The following is a 25,310-nucleotide window of genomic DNA, read 5'->3' as shown; positions in this document are numbered from 1 at the left end:
AGTTATGCCCAGGAAAACTTATTCCCCCACCTCTACTCCAAATTATGAGAACGATCATCTTTATTTTTGGTAGTACTTTTATAGTTTTATTTTGTACATCTTAAGTCATTAGTTGGTGTGGAATATATTTTTGTTCAAGGTGTAGCTGTAGTACTTAAATACTTGTTTTCCTCCAGAGGGATAGCTTGTTCTCTTAATACCAATTGTTGAATAATTTATTTCTGCCCTGATTTGAAATGCTACCCTATCATACACTAACTTTCTCTGTTTGCATTTTTGTTTTATTGTGGTAAGGTACATGTGACACAGAAATCAAAAATTACCCATTCCTTTATGATCAATATTTAGAAGCACTTATTTGAGGAAGGATAACCTACATAAACATAAAATGCCGCAAAGAGGGGGTGAAGGAAAAGATGGAAGATTATCCTGTCTGCTTCCTGGAAACACTTTTCCTTTTGTTCTCCTGCTTTACTCTGTGTGCTCTCTTGACTAATAGTTCTATACTTCTTGGAGTTGAGCTATAGAACTGAGGGCACATGTTCTATTTTTTTGAGAACTCTTTGGTATTTCTGTGAGAAATTCCTTTCTCCTCTGAGTGGAAGTTAGAACCAGAGGCATTATAACATATGACTTGTTTAGAAACTTTTTTAAAGGGTTCCAAGCATGCCAGAGTCTCATCTAGTTTTTGTGGTTTGACATACACTCTTAGGTAATAAAATTTATTAGCTAAAGTGAATTTGCTTACTTACTGTATTACAGAATGTCTCTGATTATTTGTCTCAATTTCTTAAAAAGCTAGGCCTTTGAAATTTGGTAAGTATTTTCTAGTGACAGTTGTGATTATTTTTTTATTTTCAAATGTCTTATTTAAAAAAAAAACATCTTAAATACTATAAATTTTACTATAAGGAAATGGATTATCTTGTTTCAGGAATAATCTGGCTGCTTATGTAGTCCATTAACATTGTTTATTTGACTGTCAACTTTGTAGAAAGGCCTTTCTTTTATATTGTGAGAAGATGTACAAGTGGGGAAATACTTCTTACAGTTTACTAAAGGATCTTATAATTTGCTGACTGATGAGCCATTTAATAGCACTGGTGGTATATGCAAGCATATAACTCTAAAGAAACTAAAAATTGTCACCCTGTTGGAGCTTATATTTTTCCGAAGATGGTACATACTCAACAGGCTCTTAAACTATTCGAAGGCTTTTAGCTGCTCTTATAGTTGGCAGTGTGTGGGAGGGGAAGCCAGAGTTCAGAGTTTTGAATGCTTCTCATTTCTTTTTCCCCGTGGCATTTTTAAACAGCAGAGCTATTGGAGCATTAGTTTTGAATGGCACATAACTTGGTAGACAACATAAGTGATCAGTCGTTCAAGTGATTCACATCATTCTGATTTTATGTTCTGTGTCTTCCAGATGTCATCGTTGCCAAGAAGAGCAAAAGTAAAGGTCCAGACTGCAGTATCCAAAGATGAATTCTCTTCCTTGTCTGAATTGTAAGCATTTGGTTTCAAATGGGGTTAGGAGAATGATGTATATTTTAAGGAGGAATGTGTTTTGTCACTACTGTAAGTTATTTGGGTTGAAGAATGCTGTGTCTATTTCATTCATTCATGAGACAATGTTTATTGAATTCTTGTTGAGTCTCAGGCTCTGTTTCAGTGTTGGTGTTAAAGTATTAACTAGGAGAGGGAAAGTAACCAACTAAATATGTAACATGATATATACACTAGCATGTAAGGTCCATGAAAGCAGGGAGTTTTCTATTGCTTCAGAGAAGGGTTTCCCAAACTCAGTACTACTGATCAGATAATTCTTTGCTGTGGAGATTGCCCTTTGCATTGCAGAATGTTTAGCAGCATCCCTGGTCTCCACCAACTAGATGCCAGTCACATCTCCCTAGTTATGACTACCAAAAATGTTTCTAGACATGGCCAGATAGTCCTCAAGGGGGCAGAATTGTTGACAGTTGAGAACCTCTGCCTTAGAGCATTGTAGTGTTTGTGCCCTGAAGATATTTGTTAAATAAGTGACTCTAAAGGAACATAAAACAGGGCAAGAGAAAGCATGGTTAGGGTTCTGGGCAGGGGACATCTTGGATATAGTATTCAGGAAAGTTCTTTTGGAGGATGTGGCAAGAGATCTAAATGAAATTTGGAAGTACAACTTGTAAAGATCTGGGGATGGGGTTCCAAGCAGAGGGAGCAGCAAGTGCAAAGCCCTTATGGCATGAACAAGCTCTGTGTGTTCAGGGAACAGTAAGACCAGTGGCCAGACAGGAGTCACCAAGGCAGAGAGTGATTGGAAATGAGATTGGTATGGGCAGGACCTAATAGGCCATGACAGAGTATTAGGGTCTTATTTGAAGTGCTGTAACTGAACCAACATGAGTTTGCTCCTTGGGGAGTCACAGGTACACCAGGTGGAGTTGTCACATAAAGTAAACTTTATTTGCAGCAAATAAAGAGATCATAGGGAATAGCTTTCAAAGCTTCCAAAGAGAGTGGATGGGTACCTTTTGTTAAGGGTTAATAGGGAAGCCTTGTCATCTGTGTAGAGGCAGGCACCAAATCACGTGTGTACCTTAAGGAATCATGCCTGTATGTACATCATATGTCATGTAAATAAGGCTGAGTCTCCTCTTTGGGCAGAGATTTTAGTATTATGATGAGGTAAAGGTAATTGCCAGTCATTCCAGGGGTCGCTCCAAGCTTCATCTGTGCAGGTGCAAGTCAGAGGTTTAGCTCAAAGGGTCTGAGTTGTCTGGGCCAGTGAGAGGTCTGGTCAGGGCTGTTGCCATCACCTGAAGAGTGGTTTTGGGTTTTATCTGCCTGAATTAAGAGGTAAGCTGGAAAGAAGAACTTACGGAAAAATGAGAACAAAGCATATGGGCAATAAGGATCAGGTGTTGGGACCTAGCTGGTGACAGTAGGTTGGAAAGGCATCGGAACGCTTGGGGCAGGGATGTGTCATGCTCTGGTTTACATTTGTAAAAGATCATTCTGGTTTCTTGTTGGAAAACAGACCATAGGGGAGCAAGAATAGAAGCAGGGGGTCAGTTAAGGAGATTGCTGTAGAAGCCTAGGGTCCTAGAAGTGAAAGTGGGGGAAAATAGTCTAATTTGGGATATATATTGAAGATAAAGAAGATGAGATATGCTGGGATTAGATTTGGGGTGTGAAGGAAAGGCAGGAATTTGGGGAAGACTGGAAGAGGATCAGGTATGAGGGTAGTAAAATCAGGGGTTCTGTTTTGAGATGATTGTGAGGCATCCAATGAAGGTAGATATATAAGTCTTGAGCTCAGGTCAAGAAGGAAATAGAAAATTGAGATTCCTCTCTATTCCACTATCAAATAAGACAAGGTCATCTAGTAGGAGAGCTTAGAAGAGTGCTGTGGAATGAGTCTTAGAGGATCCCATCATTGAAAAGTTGGGGAGAGGAAGAGCAGTAAGCAAAGGGACAAGGAGGAGCTAGAGAAGCTGCCAGGGAAGTAGGAGGAAAACCAGGGGAGTGAAGACCTTGGAAAGACCTGGAAGGTGTGAAGGATGTGTTATAAGTGAGGGCCAGATGCCAGTAATAGGTCAGGTATGATTAGTGGGAGATGACCAGCTATCTTAAAACTGCCTCATATATAATAAAATAATACCTGTTCTTGGGTTTTTCTTTCCGATACCTGAAAGCCCTTTTGTGTCTGTCATGTGACTTTCACAGTGGTCCCCTACATTGCAAAAGTCACATGACAGACACAAAAGGGCTTTCAGGTATCAGAAACTGGTGCCCATGCTCATGTTGGATGGGAACTAGGTGGAATAAAGTCTTAGTTTGGAGATAGTATGAGCTGAATCCTGGTTTTCTGTTTCCTTAGTTTTCTAATTCTCCTTCCTTTCAATGCCACTGCTATCTGTTATGGGAGTTTAAATGATTTCGTTTGTTTTTGCCTACTCTTAGGCTTTAGTTTGCTTATGCTACTGAAGAGAACTCCCTGCGGGGAGGGGGGAGAACTATCAGTGGCCTGACCAAGGAGAGCGTAATTTAGAAGAAGTCATTTAATCAGGTTTTTGCCTCCAGGCAGAACTTGAACCCTTCAGAAAGCCAGATATCCCTATTTACTAGCCTTAGTGAAGGAAGTGGTTGTCCTTCCCACCAACACTGACCTTTTACATTGGGGTAGACAGAGATTTAAAAGGGTTGGCAGGAGCACGCTTTCCTTCACCAGAGTGCACGTGACTATTTTTCCTCTGCTGTTGCTGTGAGTTTGATTCATGGGTTGTTAGAAAGTACTGCAGCTGCACCTGATCCCATCCAACTAGCAAACAAATCCATTCGGTGAAAGGGAAAAACGAAAAATTGAAGCATTTGGAAGGGCCTTAGTGCTGGCTTTTTATGTCATTTAGGGTGTTTCCTAGCACCATTTCCCATTTCTTACATTGGTTTGAGTAACTTTAAGAAAATTTGATTACCACTTAGGAAATTGTATAAGCACTTTTCACTGTTATAATGGCAAACATTACAATGACTATGGTGGGACACCACCCAGTAAATTGCTTAAGATAATAAATGGTTTCCTCTGTTTTGAATGTGTGTGTGTGTGTGTGTGTGTGTGCGCGCGCGCGCGTGCGCGCACGTGCACATGCTGGGTGAGAGAGGGGAATAGAGAGACCTGTGATCCTATTTTTACTTTGGTCCTCCATCAACTCTTGTTTTAGTACTTAGCTATATCTGTTCATAGCCTGTGCTCACATCACTGCATTTTGTATTAAACACCTCCTACCTCCTACCTTTTTTTCTTTCAAGAAGCATGTCTCTTTTGCCTTTGACATTTGCCTTCATTTTTCCTAGAGATTTTTCTGTCAATTTACTTCTAGATCGTCTGCTTCTGAAGAAGATGACAAGGAAGATAGTGCGTGGGAGCCCCAAAAGAAAGTCGTTAGAAGTCGTAAGCAGCCTGTTCCCAAAGAATCCAAATCAAAGAGGGTGCCACGGGTAAAGAAGAACACTAAGATCAATGATGGCTTAGAAGGCATGGCTGTTAAGGAGGAGCTGGTAGGTGCTTTTTGTTGAGTGAAGGGAAGACTGTAGTGCCTTCCTAATTGGTGATGCTACTTTCTCCTTATAGAGAGTGGGACAGAATAGGTAGTTGACAAAAGTACAGGGCAGTGGCATTCTCTACCATGGGCTCTAGTAGTATTTATCGTTAGACTGTGTTCGAAGGGAAAGAATATTTGTCAACTGACATATTGATGGATTTTTCTATAAGCAAATGCCGTATGTGTACAAATCTGGATTAAAACACAACAATGACAACAATAAATTATAGGCTTTTTTGCATTATAAAAAGAGTTGTGCATTTCCAAAATCATTCTCTGTGGTATTCCTTTAAGAAACTGCTTCCATGGTACATTTGAAATAATACTTTTTTAATATGCTGTAGAAGCTTGACTTTTCAGGGACACATTTATTGTGTATAGTAGAGGACATTATGTTGTACCTTGCTCTGCTCTTATTTAAATCAGTCTTTCTCCCGTTATCCAGTACTTCTGTTTCTTCATCTTTATATACAAGCTTTTCACTGAACACACTTGAATGGGTGAGCAGGCTTTATCTAGAGCTGAGAAAGTATTGACATCTATTATATTATTGGCAAAATTTGGAGGTTTTTCATTAAGCGTGGTATGGTTGCACCTAAAAGTAGCTTGATTGCCTAACCTACGAAATATCTCTTAGTTCCGTGGTTTTTGGCATTAGGACCATAAAACCTTTGAGAATCTGATAAAAGTTATGAACCCTCTCTTCAGCAGAATGTGCACATGCCTAGCTTCTAAATATTAAAATATAGCTCAAGAAGGTACAGCTTAAGAACCCTTGTCATGGTGATTTCTTGATCCTTCCAGTGATGCTCAGTTATATGTGTATTAAAAAAAAAATTAGAGGGTGCCTGGGTGGCTCAGTGGGTTAAGCCACTGCCTTCGGCTCAGGTCATGATCTCAGGGTCCTGGGATCGAGTCCCGCATCGGGCTCTCTGCTCAGCAGGGAGCCTGCTTCCCTCTCTCTCTCTCTCTCTCTGCCTGCCTCTCTGTCTACTTGTGATCTCTCTCTGTGAAATAAATAAATAAAATCTTAAAAAAAAAAAAGAATTAGAATAGAAACTTTTTCACTTAAGAAACATTCTGGGGAGTTTTTAGAATTTCTTTCAGAATTGCCAAAATTCACACATTTTATACCTCAGCAAAAGCACATTGAGCATGTTAGAAGACTTTATTCCTTTAGGTTTGGTGCTTTGCTCTGCTGTAGCCACCACCGAACAAAATAATTGAAAACCTTATTTTGGGTAGAATGAGAATCAGTAGCCTCCTTAAAATTTTATTTTTAGCAAACATCACAGACAAAATTAATTGTTAGTCTCTTCCTCTCTATGTTGCTGGCATTTACCAACCTACTCACCACTCTGGTCACTGAAGACTTTTGCTCAGCTCCATTTCATGTCTCCTCTCTGCCACCTTCTGCTGTTGTTCTTGGTGATTTCTCCTCCACTGGGATCCACTCCCTGATGCCTTGGTTCTTTGACCTCCTCATCTCCAGGGATCGTGTCTTCTTCTCTGCCTTTACCGCTCCTCTCATGAGCTCAGCCTGAATCTTGCCATCATCAGAAACTGTGCTATTGTCATTCCTTTCCAAGCATCCTGTGTTCGGAGCACCATCTCACCATTTCCTGTTCTCCTTGTTCACTGTTCAGGTGCCATCACGGCCACACTTTTATAGCCTTGTCACATCTCCTTGGTAGCTCTCAACCCAGGGAGCTTGAAAAAATGCTACTGTACTAGACCATTTAAATCTGAAAAGAATTCTGAGGGTAGAGATGGGCCCAGGTCTCAGCTGTATTGTTTGCTTGAAGCTCCTCAGGTGACTTTTGTGGACAGCCAGGGCTGAGGGCTATGATCCAGTCGTTGGACTGTAGTGCTTCCCCAGATCTGCTTTATGGATCACCATCAGTCAGCCCTTTTCTTTTCTTACTTTACCTAGTCTTGACTACATAACCTCTCATTTAAACCACTTTTTATTAGTCTCACCAGTTTTGCCCTTCTTTCTTTCAGTCACACATGGCTGATCAGACCCGACACTGGGTGAGCCATTGCCTCTGCTCTGCCAGCACAGAGCAGCTGACTTGCTGAAACAACCTTGACCTAATTGGTTTTCCTTTAGATTCATAATCTCAGACCTCAAAATTACACTAAAAATACCTGGTAGACCCATTTGTTTCCTCCGGCGGATTTGTTTTTCCAGTTTTTTCTTGTTTCTTAAACTTCCTAAATTCCTTTCTCTCCCTTTCAGCTGATGACATTGCCTTTTACATGTTTAAAAATTCATGAAGCTCCTCATTATTTCACAACCAGGCTAGCTGTATTTGCGTTCCTTTTCTGCCCTGTTACGGTGTAGGAAATGTCATCCCCCTGTCCAGGATTAGTCCCACCACTGGGGCTGTCATTGCTGTCCCCTCTTGCTCAAGGTCTGTGTGTCTTTAGTCATTCCCTTTCTTTTCTCTCGTCAACTTTTCTTCCAGTGACTCAATTGCTACAGAGTATAAAAATGCTCTTTTAAATCTAGTTTTTAAGAAGCCTCCCTTCAACTCCTTATCCCTCTCCAGTTATCTGTCGAGCTCACACAGTACAACACAAGCCAGGGCCAAGGCCTGCTGACTGATTTGACTGGAAAAGACACAATGAGCCACTTTTTTGCTTTAGACAGTTGACTGCTTTCGGAGATGACAAAAAGAAGAATAGTCAAATTCTTCTTGGAGTCTTGGGTTTAGTCATAGGCTACATAATAACCATGTGGAGTGTTAAGGCTGATTAAAAAAAAAAGCAGTGAGGGCAGAAGAAAATGAACTTTGATTTTTCAGTCAGCCAAAGATTCAGGTTGAACATAAGGAAGAAAAATGTTCTCGTGGAGGCTTACTAAACTTGAGACAGGCTATAGAATCTCAGAAACTTCATAAAATAGAGAGATATTTCCTTATGTTTTCAATAGTTTAGATCTACCTTTTTCAAACTTTTGGTCTTTGAACCCCTTTACACTCTTAAAACTTCCTGAGGAGGGGCGCCTGGGTGGCTAAGTGGGTTGAGCCGCTGCCTTCGGCTCAGGTCATGATCTCGGGGTCCTGGGATCGAGTCCCGCGTCGGGCTCTCTGCTCAGCAGGGAGCCTGCTTCCCTTCCTTTCTCTCTGCCTTCCTCTCTCTCTGCCTGCCTCTCCATCTGCTTGTGATTTCTCTCTGTCAAATAAATAAATAAAATCTTTAAAAAAAAAAAAAAAAAAAAAAACTTCCTGAGGAACCCAAGGAACTTTTGGTTATTGGGTTATGATATTAATATTTACCATATAAAAATTGAAAATGAGAAATTAAAATATTGATTAATTTTTTAAAAAACCTATTACATGTTAATGTAGCTAAATCTTATTTTAATGAAAAATAAGTATATATTTTCCCCAAAACAAAAAAAATTAGTGAGAAGAATGACATTGTTTACATTTTTGCAGATGTCTTTAATGTCTTATTTGACTTACTAGAATATAACTAAAATGTATAAACAAAACCTGCTTCCACACAGATATGTTTTTGCAAAAGGGAGATGCATTTTAAAAGCTTATTTGATGCAGTACCAAAACTCAGTGAGTGGTAGTTTCTTAAAAGTTTGTTTCATTGTGAAATCTGAAACCATGTTAATGAACTTCTTGTACTCTACTACATTAAAATCCACTGGTTCATGTTATTTGAATGGGTCTTTTACCCCTGCATGATTTTGTGACATATATTGATCATTTGGAAAATACCGGTTCACTGATTTATGAAGATCTTGTGGATTTTTATCATCTTTCATTACCTGGTGTCAAAAAACCACATTTATTAGTATGACCTCCAGTCTCATCACAGTGTTGGAAAGCTGTCAAGTTCAGAGTGGGTAAAATTTCCAAAATTCTAATTTTCACTTTTAAATTTACTGTTGGTTGCAAATGTCAGGTGTTTTCTTCAGGTGACAGTCACAGGTCATTTCTGAAAAAGTATCCCAAGTCTGAATAACCATAGTTTGTCAGTCATTATTTCAAGTAAAAATGCCACTTTCTGGAAAAAGAAGCTGGTTCAGTTCACAACTGAAATGGGTGCATGCAAGCTTTTGTTCGAGATGACCACTGCACATCTGTATGCCTTCGCATGCAGCTGAAGTGTTCTATGTGTACTCACCATTTCAGCATGAAGTATTAAAAAGGTGTGTTTTCAAGGACTGAAACTATAAAAATCAATACTTTTTATTTATTTATTTATTTATTTAATTTATTTTAATGTAGGCTCCACGCTCAGTGTAGGGCTTGAACACACCACTCTGAGGTCAAGAGGCATGTTCTCTACCAACTGAGCAAGCCAGGTGCCCCTAAAAATGAGTAATTTTTAACTGCATTGTTAAGTGAAACTCACATCGTTTTACTCTAAGAGTGTGGCGGTGAAGGGAACGGTGACTGCTAGTACTGCTTGGTGCCATTGCTCTTGTACTCTCAGAGAAATGTCAACAAAAGAAGGCAGATCATGTCTTGGCCTTATTATGAATAGAGTGCGGCCTTGCAGAGCCCCTGAAAGGCCCTGAGGACAACACTGAGAAACACTAGGTAAATCTTGCCTGAAGACTCCAGAGAGGGTACCTTTCAAGTGTCTTTATGATTGTTGACTTTTCTTATTTTCCTCTCGGTCGTTGTACTTTTTCTTCATTTCTTTGTCTACTTCCTTCTCCCTCTCCTAGAAGATAGTCTAGATACGGTAGTGGTGGTACTGATGGTGGGATCTGCAGATGTTTTCATGCTTCCTATAAGCCAGGCAACATGCTTCACGCTACGGCTGTGTGAACTTACTCAATCCTCATCACCACCCCTCGAGGCATGTGCTATTACCATCCTGATTTTATAGATGAGAAAGCCACAGCAAGAAATGTGAAGTGATTTGCTCATGGATAATAGATAGTATGTGATGGAACTGGGTTTCTAAGTTAGCAACATGATTTTGTCAGCATTTCAGAAATCAAAACATCTTTCGTGGGTGGTTTTACCTCAGCTGTGCTTGTAAGAGGGGTGTGTAAAACCAGAGAATTGATTTAATAATTAACGATTTGATATAATAATCACAAGGACATGACATTTTTCTGACTGGTATTGTCTCTCCTCAGAGGCTGAAGTAAGTAGGCACTTAAATAAAAATCAGAGATTTACTCCATGAGCATGGATCCAGATTGGGAGAATTAGATAAATCCATTCTTTTGGATTTATTGAATGCCTCCTATGGTCTAGGCCTTATGTTTGTCACAAGGACATCAGATGTTTTAAATGCATGAATCTAAGGTAGTGTGATATATTCATCTCAGGAGGGCTGTCTTACCAATGCGACCAAAATACTCAGAGTCTGTTTGCTAAGCTATCCTCTTCCTCTTACATTGCTTAGAAGAATGTTGATCATATTTGCTTTTTTACAATTCTTCTTGTTCTGCCCCTCTATGGTTGCAGCCCTCTGTATGGCTGACATCTTTCTTTTACTGTATCAAGCCATTTCATCAAGTTATTATCAATTCTTATGAACCTATACGTCATTCTATTTTTATATCTCTTTTCTTACCCATTATGTTTCAGCTAAACATGTAATACTCAGAGGGTTTCTAATGTACATCATCTCCAGGTTAGGTGGTGGTGGGTGAGTTTAAGGATGGGGATGTTGTAGTTCAAACTATTTTCAGTAGTCAGTAATTCTGGAAAAATACTTGATAGGAGAGAAAATTGAATTTTGACTAAAAAATAGTTTGGGAATTCTTCATTTGGTTGAGTTGGCGCCATCGACATCTATTTAGGTAACCAGAAACAGGCTAGCCTGTGAAACTGTAAACTCCATGCAGGTAGGGTCTGTTATGTTATTTATCACTCCAGTGCCAAAATGAATGCCAACTGTCATTTCTTCACACCTGAGCTATTGCGAAGGCTGGGGGTGGTGGAGAGAGTGGCTCCTGTACACTAGGTGGACTACTGTGTAGATTCCTCCTAAAAAAATGCCTGACACCACTCTGCTGTCATGCTGTGTTTTCTGTTCCTAGCGTTCTGCATGAATTGGTTGCGGGGTTAGCCTGCTGTGTTTTCTGAGTATGTGAGTGTTACTTTTTTCCCCCAAAGGGTTGACTTTTGGTTGCAAGTTTTATTTTTTATTTTTAAAATATTTTATTCATTTATTTATTTGACAGCGAGAGAGACAGTGAAAGAGGGAATGCAAGCAGGGGAAGTGGGAGAGGGAGAAGCAGGCTTCCCACTGATTGGGGAACCTGATACAGGGCTCGATCCCAGGACCCTGGGATCATGACCTGAGCTGAAGGCAGATACTTAACGACTGAGCCACCCAGGCACCCCTGATTGCAAGTTTTAAATCTTGGTTTTTTCCAGCTTCCATAAACTTATCCTTTACTCGTTTTTAAAAAATGGGACATTTTATTTCTAGATAATTATAGATTCACATGCAGTTGTAAAATATAATACAGAGATTGTATACCCTTTAATTTCTTCCAACCGTAACATTTTACAAAACTATAGTAAATTTATCATAACCACGGTATTTACATTGACAAAATCTAGGGACCTTATGAAATTTCTCCAGTTTTTTTGTATTCATTTATTTGTGTATTTCTGTATGTTTAGTTCTGTACAATTTTATCACCTGTATTCATATGTGTATCCACCATCCAGAATGGTTCCATCACCACAAGCATCCCTAGTACTGCCTAGTATTTGCCTTTTTGTAGCCACACCTACCTCCTTTCGGACCCTTACCCCCATCTCTGACCCTCCAGTAATCACTAATTTTTTGGGGAATGCTAAATAAAGCATTAATCATTAATGTTATGTAAATTTTAATGTATGTAACTTTTTGCAATTGCCTTTTTCCTCATTCAACATAATTTCCTTGAGATTCTTCCACGTAATTGTGTGTATCAGTAATTTTTTTATTCCTGAATAATATTCCAGGATATTTAGTTTTTATCTTTTAATTTTCATGTGTTCTGTTTGTGGTTGATAGAATAACTCTGTGGCTATTGCTGATGTTGATTTGGAAGACAGAAAAAATAAATTGGATAGCATGAAGACTCTGAAAACAGCAAAGACAAAACGGAAGAATTCAGCTCAGTCATCTTCTGGTCAGAGGACCAAAAAGCTGAAAGTTGATGAAGAAACCGCCGTGGCCAATAGTACAGAGACGCCATCCACGAGCACGGTGTGGGAAAGTGTGTGCAAGAAGGAAGAGAATGAAGATGACTTTACATTTGGTCAGTCCCCTTTAAAGAAAGTGAAGACCGAAGCATGTCCTCAGGGGCAGCCTGTGAGGTTTCCAGCAAATACCAACAGCATTAAAGAGGAGGTGGAAATGAACTGGGACATAGTACAGGTATGTGCAGTCATTTAGTTCGTGGGGTTCCTTTCTTTTTGATTAGAGTAAGAATGGCACTGGCTAAGGAAAGGGTTGGAAATTTTCAGGTCTCTTCAGTTTTTCTAGTGATTTCTGGAGGCTTTGGCCACTGGTTCTTTTTTTTTTTTTTAAGATTTTATTTATTTATTTGACAGAGATCACAAGTAGGCAGAGAGGCAGACAGAGAGAGAGAGAGGAGAAAGCAGGCTCCCCGCTGAGCAGAGAGCCCAATGCGGGGCTCGATCCCAGGACCCTGGGATCATGACCTGAGCCAAAGGCAGAGGCTTTAACCCACTGAGCCACTCAGGTGCCCCTGGCCACTGGTTCTTATCCTAGGTATGCTGTTTCATTTTATAGCTCATCATCAACAGCAGCTCTTGAACTAAGAGCTGTGACCTCAGGCAGAAGCCATGGTGTTTTGGTGAACATGCACTGTATAGAGATATTGCACCAACAGACCAGGCCCTCATAAGTTCATTGTGAAGATCTTGTTTTGAACTTGGACCGTATTTCCTGATCAAAGTAGTGTGAGTGATTAGGACATTGACCATTAGTACAGCTCTAATTCTTAATGTAATATTGTAATATACTGTAAACAGGGTCTAGAAATTTCTTGGGAAAAATCTAGCTGAATTCCAACTTGAGCTGCCTTGGATTTCTTCCAGTTTCTTGTTTGGCTTTAGAGATGGCAGAGAAGACCTGAAGAGTGACTTTTAAATGGTAATTCTCAACTTCTATCTATTCCAACATACTCCGGAGACATTTCACACTTAACTATGGTAGTGCCCCTCAGGGCAGATGCATATGACCTCCCTCTTGTCTGTATCATGGTGAATCTGATGGGTACTCCTTCCCTTTCTGTGAATTACTGCTATAGAGCCCAGGGCCTCTGCTTGTTCCAGCTGCTACTTCTCAGTCTGGGATTAGCTGTGTGTTAACCTTTTTCTTCAGAGGAATTTTTTTCCCCCCATGGTGTCTCTTCTGTTACCTATTAGTAGAGCATCACCGGTAACTTTTAATTTTGATTTTTCTCTTCTCTGGCTGACTAAGGAGTAGAATGTTGCCTCAGAGCTTTCTTCTTATCCTTGTTCCTGAACTAAATAGTCCGAAGTTTCTTGGAGAAACAGTATATCATTGGTCTCCTTTCTGTACCATTGTTTTCTTTATTCACTTATTCACTTTATTTACTTTCTTTATTCACGTCTTTATTCACAAGGACATGGTTTTACTTTTTTTTGTTTTCTCCCTATCCCCACCCCTTACAAGGACATATTTTAAAAGAATAGTCATGGACCACCTGCATCAGATTCACCTGAAGGCTTTCTTGAAAGGCAGACCCCTTGCTTAGTTCTAGTCCAGACTCACAGGGGCAGGTGGATGTTTCCCATTTCCTTTTCTTTTCACTAAGATGTAGAAGCTGCTGTCTCTACTATTGACATAAGTCTGCTTCTAATCTTGGAAAGGCAGCAGGAAGGAGGGAAGAACGTTTCAGAGACCACGAAATCTCTTGAAATACAGAGATAAGTTCTTCAAGGTTAAGGGCTGCTTACCCTATGACACTTTGCTTCACACCCATCCTCTAAGCTGTGTAACAGAGAAAGAGATGAAAATGGTCTTGCCTTAGCCCATTATCTCTTAATTAAAAGTAATAGAAACCTACTTCTAATGATCTAAGCAGGAAAGAGTTTATTACCAAGGACATGGGGTCTTTCAAAGAATGGAAGGGACAAAGTGTGATCAAGTCTCCCAAAGGCCTTGAACCAGAAATAGGAAAACCGTGAGGACTCGAGGAAGGCTATTTCTGAGTTTTCTCTTTCTTTTCAGTTCCAAGTATTGTTTTCTCCTCCTCCTCCTTATTGGAAGTGATTTTTTGACAGTTCAAACAGGACTGCTTTTGGGATCTGGCACTCCTTGCTTGTGAGTTGGGAGAAATGGCTGCTACAGCTGCCACCTTCCCCGGGCACCCTGACAGCTAGGAAGCTCAGCATTTTCTAGATGGCTTTAGGGGTTGCCTGGGAAACTTTAGGTGTGATTTGCATTGGGGTTTTTTTGTTTAACCAGCTGCAGTCTTCATTGTCCAACATTTAGTTACTTTTTCAGACAATTCTTGTGGTGTATGTGGATTTCTTTTTCTTTCCTTTCTCATTCTTCCATAAACAGCAGAGAATAATTTTATCTTGGCACTGCATTCCTCCTTCCAAACATGGTTGACAGCAGTGGCAGGGGGTAGGGGAGAGGAGACTGAGAAGAGTGAGAGTCACCAGTGCTGAGTCTGACAGTCAGGAAGGCCTTGACCCTTTGGATGAGGATTAGATTCATTGAAATGCCTTTGATATGTGTATTATCTGCCACAAAACAAAATATGTGGCCAAGTTCTTTGGGGAAATACTGAAAGATAGCTAGTTAATAAGGTGCTGTCAATGGAAATTAATTATATAGAGATTATTAATCATTACCAATTGATCATGTGGGAGATGTCATTTCTGTTTCCTTCATTTTGTGTGCAGTTCCCCATATCCCCTGTCCACCATGTCATCATGATCCTTTGCTTTTTCCCTTCACGGTGTGTTTCTCAACTCTGAAAATTCAACTGCTTTTTCAGGAACATCACCATTTTGTTTGGGGAGAGAAAACTGCATTGCCAATACTTAAGTACTTAAGTTACTTATAGACTTTATGTGTAAACATACTTTGTGTCCATTTCTAACTCAGAAACGGGGATTTCCAGATCCCTTTGAGCAGAGGCAACGTATTCTTCAGACCTTTTCCCCAAACTGCAAATGTGTGGTCGCAATCAGAAACTAATTTTCATTAAAGAACATTATATAATTATGCAAATATGATATAAATACTGTGACCTTTTTTAGAATTTGAAGAGGTGACTAGCTACAACCAGTTTTTGAGAAAATTAAATGCTTCAAAATGGTGATTGCTATTAGAGTCTCTTTATTTTGAGGGGGCTGGGAGTAAGGAGTGGAGTAGCCACATATGTTAGTAAGGTTTGCCAGATTAGAGAGGAAGAGCAAGCCCAACTCTCTTTATTAGCCATATTTCTTGCAAGAGATGATGGGAAATGGTGTGGGTGATGAAGACCAGGGGATGACAAAATTAGGGAAAGAAGTGGGACTGCGAGGAGGTGAGTGTGTCTGAGTTGGCTTTCTCATTGCACTTCTACATGTAAGCACATACCATCCATTAGGTTACCTGTTTGTTCCAGGAGGGATTAAGTGAAACAATTGCATTAGCTCTTTTTGTTTTTATGATTTAGCCAGTATTTGTTATGGGCTTTAAAACACATCTTTTTTTTTTATGATTTTATTTATTTGTCAGAGAGAGAGAGCGAGCACACAAGCAGGGGGAGAGGCAGGCAGAGAGAGAAGCAGGCTCCCCGCTGAGCAGGGAGCCTCATGATGTGCGACTCAATCCAAGGCTCTGGGATCATGACCTGAGCCTAAGGCAGACACTTAACCAACTGAGCCACTTAGACGTACCCCCCCAAATCTATTTTTTTTAAAGATTTTTTTTTATTTATTTGATGGAGAGAGAGAGATCCCAGGTAGGCAGAGCAGCAGGCAGAGAGTGGGGGGAAGCAGGCTCCCCGCTGAGCAGAGGGCCTGATGCAGGGCTTGATCCCAGGACCCCGAGGTCCCGACCTGAGCTGAGGGCAGTGGCTTAACCCACTGAGCCACCCAGGCGCCCCCAAAAATCTATTTTTGAAGTATACATACTTCTACTTTGAAGTATATATACTATTTTGGAGTATATATAGCTTATTAATGTTCAAAGTTAACAAGCTTCCAGGTGAAAAAACAGAATCTGATCAGCACCCTATAATCCCCTTTATATGGTTTTCCAGTCTCCTGTCCCCTTTCCTTTAACCACTCATTTAACTTCTAACAGCATAGTTTTTCCGTTTGCAGTCTTTAAGGAAGATTCTGTGTGTGATAAGGTAAGTAATATAATAAAATAAATAGGCATGGGTAAAGAGAACAGTAGGAATCAAAAACTTTTGAGAAGGGTGCCTGGGTGGCTCAGTGTGTTAAAGCCTCTGCCTTCGGCTCAGGTCATGATCCCAGGGTCCTGGGATTGATCCCCGCATGGGGCTCTCTGCTCAGCAGGGAGCCTGCTTCCTCCTCTCTCTCTGCCTGCCTCCTGCCTACTTGTGATCTCTGTCTGTCAAATAAATAAATAAAATCTTTAAAAAAAAAAAAAAGAAACTTGAGAAAGGAGGTGTCGAACTGCTGATTGGGGAATGATTTTGAGTAGAGTTCTCTCAGTTCTACTCATTGGAGTAGAATTTAATTTTTTTTAACTGTCTTTTTTTTTTTTAAGATTTTATTTATTTATTTGACAGACAGAGATCACAAGTAGGCAGAGAATCAGGCAGAGAGAGAGGAAGGGAAGCAGGCTTCCTGCCGAGCAGAGAGCCCAATGCGGGGCTCGATCCCAGGACCCTGGGATCACGACCTGAGCAGAAGGCAGAGGCTTTAACCCATTGAGCCACCCAGGTGCCCCGAATTTAATTTAATTTTAGTTCTTTTAAAATATAGATGCTGCCAGGATGATTAAGGCTATAGTTTGTTGATACTCAGATGCTTTCTTTTTTTAACTGAGGGAATAGGAATATAGATTAGAGGAGTAAATCTCAGGACACTTTGGAAGAAGTCCATTTTGTTGCAAGTTTTAAACACCAGAGGGCAGTATGAAGGCATTATGTTTCATCTGCAGTGGGATTCAGAAAGAGAGTGAGGTTACTGTCTAACTTACATTTTTGCCTGAAAAAAAATCATCTTGCTTTGCACACAAACCAAATTTTTGAAAAGGTAATGTAGCTTGTGGGCCTTTGGGCAATTTACTTAACTTTTAGGGGCCTCAGTTTTTCTATCAATAAAATGGGAGTAATAATAACCTAGGCTTATATAATTTGAGTTAATACTGAATATGTGAAAGTATGAAACACAGTAAGCTCTATACAAGTGTTAGCTTCAAACAACAGTCACAACAAGTACCTCTCTTATTTAAGTGTTAGGGTTGAAAAAAGTCTTGAGACTGCCTTCCTTTTTACTTTACTCTCATTCCTTACCAGTTTACTGCAAATGTTATTAAAGTAATAAATGAAAATCATTTAAAAGTGAAAACTGTAGTAGTTCTCTGCCTTACTTTTACACATCCCAAAGTTTGATCTCTGCTTTTAACTGTTTTAGTTATGTCTTTGTTGTTTGCCTCATCGCTGCAGAGTTAGATGTTTCTACCTCCCATGTGCTCTTGAAACAATCTATGTGCTTCTGCAAGAGTACAGATCACAATATAATTTAGCTACTTGTCTGTCTTCTTTCTAGCTTGAAAGCTCCTTGGAAAGAGGGACTTGGCATTTTACGTTTTGTTTTCACTGGCTTGGTATGGTTATTGGCATATAATATAAGCTATATTGGCATATAATGTGTCAAATAAACATTTGACTAAATTAAGACAAGGAATTGGATGATCTGGAGGCCCCAAAGTATAGACTGCTTATATGGGGTTTTGTTGTCTTCACTTTCAAGGAGCAAATCTACATAAGTAGCAGCATACACTCCCTTAACATATATGATGCTTCTGGATTTGTTAGGACCATGTATGACCCAGATGTGGACCTTGGGCTGTGTTTGAGCCCCTTTCAGTTAACAATAGCTGAGGTAGTTTAGGATAGTGGGAACCAATGGGTTTCTATAACAATCACACAGTTCCAAAATGTTGAGCATTTTGATCATTTTCATTTTTCATATCTCTTTTACAATCTGGCTTGTCTTTCAAGGGCCAGTTGAAATGCTACCCCTGTAAGAAGCCTTCCTTGATTACCCCTGCGGGACCTTTCTCTTCCCTGAAAACAGTGTATCACCGGCACATCCTGTTTTATTTGTATTTATTTGCATTAACATTTACCTTCCCTTCTAGATTGTTTATTCCTGTAAGACACTGCAATTTGGAACCACACTTAGGAAGATATTTTAAAACTATGCCACGGTGGTTGAACTTTTACCAGTATGTAGATAAAAATTATTGGAGCTTCTGTTCAAAAGAAGAAAAAGAGAAAAAATACCTGATTTATTATATCTGTGTTTTAGAAACATAATCAGCAGTAATGCGGAGAGGCTGGGTGGAAAGCATGGAAAACAGAACTGCTCTGTGGTTCTGATAAAAAATGATATTAGCAGAAAGGGAACTTGAAAGGAAAGAACAGACATTTTAGAAATCCGTTTGCTTCTTTAATGATAATTTATATGGTCATGATAGGGAACTCACAGTGATACTGAGGACATCAACTAGAATGCTTTTTGGTTGCCGTAAGAGAAAACCCATCTCAAACTAGCTTACACAAAGAAGGTGATTTCTTGACCGCTGTAACAGGAAAAGTTTGATCAGTGCACTGAAGCAGTCTTTCCATGATTCTCTTAGTACTGCCATTCTCAGCTTTAAGAGTCTATGTGTACAAACCATGTTTCTCTAGAAGAAACTGTACCTGGGTCCAGAGTTTCAACCCAAACCTTGAGCTTCATGCTGACTGGACCAATCTTTCTGGCCACACTCTGGCTGTTATATATGAAAGAGTTGGATACTGAAAAAAATGCTGTGGAGGTAGAGTTCAGGTTAAGTTCTCTCAAGGTGCATAGCTAATACATAGTGGGAAGGTGGTGTTGGAGGAGATAGCCATAATATTCCTGAGAATTTCTGTTGTAGAAGACGATGTTAGTTGGAATAAGAAATAGGAAGAGGTACAGGTTTGAGAAAATACTAATGAGTCTGATTTTGTAGAGGTCAGAGAAAATAATAAGCAAGAGCAGCATTTCTGGATGAGAGAGCAACTTCAGAAGGTCTCTAAAGAGAGGAACAACTGGGCTTGCTCTAGGAACTAAGAGAAAGTCATTGGGACTGGCTTCTTCTTCTTCTTTTTTTTAAATTTTATTTATTTAACTGACAGCACAAGCAGGGGGAGCAGCAGTGGGAGAGGGAGAATTAGGCTCCCCACTGTGCAGAGTTCAGTGTGGGGCTCAATCCCAGGACCCCTGGATCATGACCTGAGCTGAAGGCAGATGCTTAACCAACTGAGCCACCCAGGTCACCCTCACTGGGTCAGCCTTCTAATGAGGGGAGGATTAGATAAGATGAGTTTGGCAGTAGGCTGATGTCTTTTGGGTCATGGTAAGGAGTTTAGATTCTAAGTGCAATGGAAAATCATTGAAAGGTTTTAACTAGTTAAGTGACATGATTCAGTATACATTTTATCTTTTTTTTTAAGATTTATTTATTTGAGAGAATGCACACACGTGTGCGTGCAGGCGGGACGGGGGGAGGGGGACAAAGACAGAGCCCTAGGCAGACTTACCGCTGAGCATGGAGCCCGATGGGCATGGAGCATGGGGCCCGAGCTCAGTCCCAAGATCCTAAATCATGACCTGAGCTGAAATCAAGGGTTGTAACCCACTGAGCCACATAAGCACCCCCCAATATACATTTAAAAAAGATAATTCTTGTTGATTCATGGAGACTGGAATAGATGGGATTGGAATGGGTGCAAGAATAGTTACAGGCTGTTGAGTAATCCTGGCTTGAACTAGACAGGTGTGGGGAGGAAGAAATGAAGAACAGTAATAGACTACAGAAATATTTTGTAGTTAAGAGTTAATTAGATCTTATGGTATAGCGGATTAAGAGTTGAAGGAAACAAAAGGATTAGACTCTTAGTTTTGTGGCTTGAATTGCTTTTTGGACTTAATAAGGGGGAAAACTGGAGAAGGAATACGTCTGAGAGAGAGATCACTTTGCAAAGCCAAGTTTGAGATGCCCATTATGTTTTCAAGAGAATATCGCAGGTAGTTGTCAAAATTAGTCTGGAGCTCATGTGGAAGAGAGCCAGGGCTGGAGATGTCAAGTTGGCGTTCTCACTCATCAGAGAGGTGGTATTAATGCATCAAAATGTGGGAAGATGTGGGCCTCAGGATTTGAGATGGCCAGGAGAATGAGTACCCTCCCTTGATAATCTCTGGATTTCAGCTTCTTATTTCATCTGTAGTTTTGAAATTCATCCTGTATTATATATTGACTTGATTTTGTTAATTAATTGATTCTGATAATTATTTAGTGACTTTTCTGGGTTTTTTTCCCCCCCTTCCAATTTTGGTGATCATGGGTATCAGAATTGAAATAATAATAAAATTTATGTCTTTTGTGCTGTACTTGAAAAATCTGCTTAGGTTTTGAGATAAGTTACTGAAATTGCCTTTCCTTCTTTTTCTTCTTCAGGCTGACTTCTGTAAACTTTTCTGCATATGTGTACGTTCTCCTGAAACCTATAGATTTGCTTTTTTAAAAATTAATTATTTTAAATATGCAGTATATGTGTATGATATGAAAATTGAAAGATACAGAAAAGTTTTCCTACCCTTACTCATCCATTACTTTTCTGAAAGTAAGCCATGTTCCTAGGTCTCGTGAGTCATTCCGTATCACTTCACATAAGATTAGTTGCATGGTATTCATTCTACTCTTATCATATCATGATTTATTTACCAGTTTCCTAGTATAGACTTAGGTTTTTGCTGACTTTTATTATGCTGGAAAAGGTTCTTCAAAAGATACCACTATAAATAGTATCATTTTCTAGGAGTATGAATATACCAGGATAAGTTCCAGAGTGGAATTGCTGGGTCAAAGAGTTTATGCATTATAAATCTTGATAAATACTGCCAACTTGTTCTTCCTGCAGAGGTTATACCATTGCGCTTTCTCACTAGCAGTGAGACAGCACAGTGTCATGTGTTGACACATGTGTTACCAATTCCTTGATCTTTGCTGCTAATCTTGAGAGGTGAAAAATGAGTCTTACTGAGTCCTGTAGAATTTGAATGATTACAGAGTGGCTTTGATTGGATTTTACTGAATTAATGAAATGATGGTTTTATGATTGTTAGTACATGTATGTATTTTTTCAGACCACCGCAAGTGTTCCTAAGTGACTGAAGAACATTATTTGATTATATTTGAACCATACATTATCATATAAATGTTTAAATCACTAAGTATCCTTAATTTGCAGGTTTTATCTGAGAGAACTAATATTGAACTTTGGGTTTGTGCCAACATTATTCGTCTCTTTAATGATGATAACACAATTCCCTTCATTATACGATATCGAAAAGAGCTTATTAATAACCTCGATGCTGATTCCTTGAGAGAAGTTCGACAAACCTTGGAGGAGCTCCGGTAAGAAACCTGGGAAGGGAGGAGGCTACTATGAGTGGAAAGAGGCCTTGTGAGCCAGTGAGGAGAAACAGTGAGGAAGTGAATGACAGCATATTTCAACAGTCCCATTGTTTTGTCTTCTTGAATTATTGTAATTGAATGTAGTCGCCTTGTGACAGAGGACGTCAGGTTCATTTTACTTCTTTAGGTGTGTACAGAGTCCCTCTGCTGGAGCATTTATGAATAGCTTGGGCACACATGAGCAGGAAGGAGGTTTGCCTTAAGTGTGTGCTTAAGAGTTTGACCTTCATATTCTCTCATAGAAATAGTTGTGTGTAATGGCAAAGGAAGGAAACAGAAACAGAATCTTCAATAGCTTATATAAAACTGTCCTCTTAATACTATGAAGTCCCTAAATGGTGAGGTTTTTTTGGCAGTATAGAGTTTGGTGGCAAATATGTATATTTCCTTTTTCTGATCTTTTAAAGAGCATGGTAATTTGGTATTAGTGGGTTTTAAGTTTTGTATAGCTGTAGAATGAAAAGCATCCCTTAAAAAATTATACTTCTGGACTTACTGTAATGACTCAGAAATAAGCATGCAAAGACTATAAGATTAACTGTATTTTTCGGTAGAGTTTATTTAAACATTCTTCACCGTTCATGCATTTATTGCCTGTCTCCTACATGCCAGCACTGTGTTGTTAATGTGTGTGTTCTTCAACTCTACGACAAGGATCTGATAAAAATTGGATAAAATCTTACCTTCAAGCCATTCTAAAAGTGCTAAAAGTTATTTTTTACAAGCAGCCTAAAAATCTTCTTGGGTGGGAGGAACCTGCAGGTCACTAGCATTTCCATACCTTTTGTTGAAGTTCTTTTAGTGCCAGGAGGATTAAAATGCTAATAGGTGGAGAGTTACATTTTCTTGAAAAGCAAAATCAATTAGCCAGCCCATAAGTAAATGACTAGCTAATCAAGTGATTTCAGATTTAAGTCTTCCAGGCCCAAGTTAGTATAATAAAGCATCAAGGGATACAAACTAGAGATCCTAAGAGGGGAAGAATCTACTCCAGCCGATGACTGTATATATATACTGTGTGGGCTTCACACAGTTTGCCAGCTTGTCCTATCCTCCGCCAACCCCACCAAGAACCTAGTAATCTGAGTTTTTATATAAAAATTTTCAGGGCCAGGTGAAACCGTCTACAGGCCACATGTAGAAGGCCAGTAGTTTACGAATTGTGAGGTAAACTTTGTTTGGTTGAAGGCAAGATAGTGAAGAAAATCTGAGAATTTGGGGACCTGAAATTGAGGAAAGTATCACAAACAAGGATAGTTTACTTTAAAAATTAAAGGTATTCTAATAATTTTTGGTTGTATGGGGGACAAATAGAAGCTTTATGTCAAGATTACTATTACTTCTTTTCCTATTTAAAAAAAAAAAAAACACTTCATAAGTGTTCATTCCCTGGGTATCTGTTAGTAGTGAAATACTTCAAATATTAGTGGAGGATATTTCTCTGAGTAAGTGGGGGCATTGACTGGGTCTTGGAAGATGTTTGTATACCATGCAGAGATTTGGAAATGGGATATGGTCTCTATTTTTTTCTTAAGCTCAACATTTTCTATAACTAGAGTATTGATTTTCAATCTGTTAATTGCTATCTGTAAAGGAGCAGTGAAACTAATGTAGTGGGTCATTACCACTTTAACAAAAATTAGAGAATAGAAAATGTAAGAGTGTGATTTATGTAGTAAAAGTAAATATTGTTTCCTGAAAATATTTACCATATGTTTATTTAACTATTGTATATATTTATATTATTTTTCTGTAACTTTATCTAAAATTATTTATATGTATATGTGTAGTAGGTTGCAAGGTGAAAAATTTTTTACTGAGGGTCACTGTTAAAAATGTGAATAACAAAGGTTGATTATATATAGTAGGAAAAGCTTCCTATTTTCTCTAAAGATGTCTTTCCTCTTCCATATGTGCAATCCAGTAGGACACTGGCCTTTTGTCAAAATAACCCTGGTGGGCTTCAGCCCTTGAAAACAGTCTTGGGCTACCAGGAATGTAAAAGATACAGAGGCTGTAATCTAAGTACTGCATATGCTTCCTATTTAATTGACAATCTTTTTTTTTTTCTTTTTTGTAAGTAGATTTTTTTCCTATCAATCATTTCTAATAATCTATATTTTCATCTAACTTTTTCCCATCATTTTAGCAGTTCCAATTAGGCAGATGCTGTAAGTAGTAACAGGTATCAAAATAAGATGAGAGGCATTAGATATAACAATAGGATTTGTATTCATAGTACAAAATCATCATAAAGTGGTGGTATGACTGTGCCCTTGCTCCTGCCTATGCATTGATCCTGGAATCAGCTTTTCTTTGTGAAATCTTGGCTCTCTCCATTGGAGAATGGTATTTTGAAACCAGGTATGGGTGCTCGGTTTGCTGGTCCTGAGTGGTGATACCCAGTAGCAATGAGCACATCTAGCACCCATAACTTGGTTTCTATATACTAGTCACCTGATTCCAGGGCTGGGGCAAGGAAAGTAAAAGCCTGGAATGTTGGGTGCCAGAGAATAAGGAAGTGCTCAAAGAATGATGGGGATATGTCAGAAGAACACAGAAACTAGCCTGGAGGGGTTACTTCTGGTCAAATTCAGAATAATTGAGCATCAAAATAAGTGTTCATAATGAATTATAACCATTAAATTAAAAACCCTGAGTTTGTGGTAATATAAATAAATCAGCAAATAAATTGAAAGTTTAATAAGGAGTGGGATAAAAAATAGTTTTATAGTACCTTTCCAAAAAATAGTTAATTATAAAGAAATAAAGTGGCTGCATGATGGAGAAACCCACAGACACTATCAGATGATCTAAGGTGATTAGTAATGTACAAGTGAAAACCATTTGCCCCCTAAAGGATGCAGTGATAAGAACATGGCATTACTTCTGTAACATCAGAGAAACTCAAAACTAGGACGTTCTACAAAATAACTGGCCTGTAACATCTGAAGTATCAAAGCTTTGAAAATCAAAGGGACACTGAGGTACTGTTTCAGCTTGAAGGAGACCATAGACACATGGCAATTACACACAACCCACTCTTAACAGAATTTGCTGTCAAGGACATTAAGGAAACAGTTGGTGAAACTTGGGTGAGATCTGCAGATTAGAATATAATAATACATCTATATTCATTACCTCATTTTGATGGCTATATTATGTAAGAGGAGATTCTTGTTTATAGAAAATATACACTAAAATATTTGGGTAATGGTAACTTATTCTTAAATGGCTAGGAACAACATTCCTATAAGTTCGAGATAGCTCAAAAAGGAAGTTTTGACACATAAGTCTTGTATATTACAAAAGTTTTTATTTCCAGGGCTGTTGCAAAGAAGGTTCATAGTACAATCCAAAAAATTAAGAAGGAGGGGAAGATGTCTGAGTGCTTGTTAAAAGCCTTGCTGAACTGTAAAACTTTTGAAGAACTAGAACATGTGGTAAGGAACTCTTTTAATCTTTTTTTTTTTTTTTAAGATTTTATTTATTTATTTGACAGACAGAAAAAGAGGGAATGCA

The 25,310-nt window shown here is 39.0% G+C and overlaps 1 protein-coding gene across 2 annotated transcripts in view; it reads left to right on the top strand.

Moving 5' to 3' along the window:
- Positions 1-25,310, top strand: part of SRBD1 (S1 RNA binding domain 1) — a 199,079-nt gene that overhangs the window by 4,026 nt on the left and 169,743 nt on the right. For both annotated transcript variants that reach the window (XM_082746976.1, XM_082746975.1), the window contains exons 2-6: positions 1,427-1,506; positions 4,878-5,055; positions 12,102-12,467; positions 21,562-21,728; positions 25,114-25,231. In XM_082746976.1, coding sequence (XP_082603102.1) covers positions 1,427-1,506; positions 4,878-5,055; positions 12,102-12,467; positions 21,562-21,728; positions 25,114-25,231 — 909 coding nt within the window. The remainder of the gene's footprint in view (positions 1-1,426; positions 1,507-4,877; positions 5,056-12,101; positions 12,468-21,561; positions 21,729-25,113; positions 25,232-25,310) is intronic.

This window comes from Mustela nivalis (genome assembly GCF_964662115.1).
Source record: "Mustela nivalis genome assembly, chromosome: 8".
Lineage (NCBI taxonomy): Eukaryota > Metazoa > Chordata > Mammalia > Carnivora > Mustelidae > Mustela > Mustela nivalis.
This window is presented reverse-complemented; position numbering and strand designations above follow the sequence as displayed.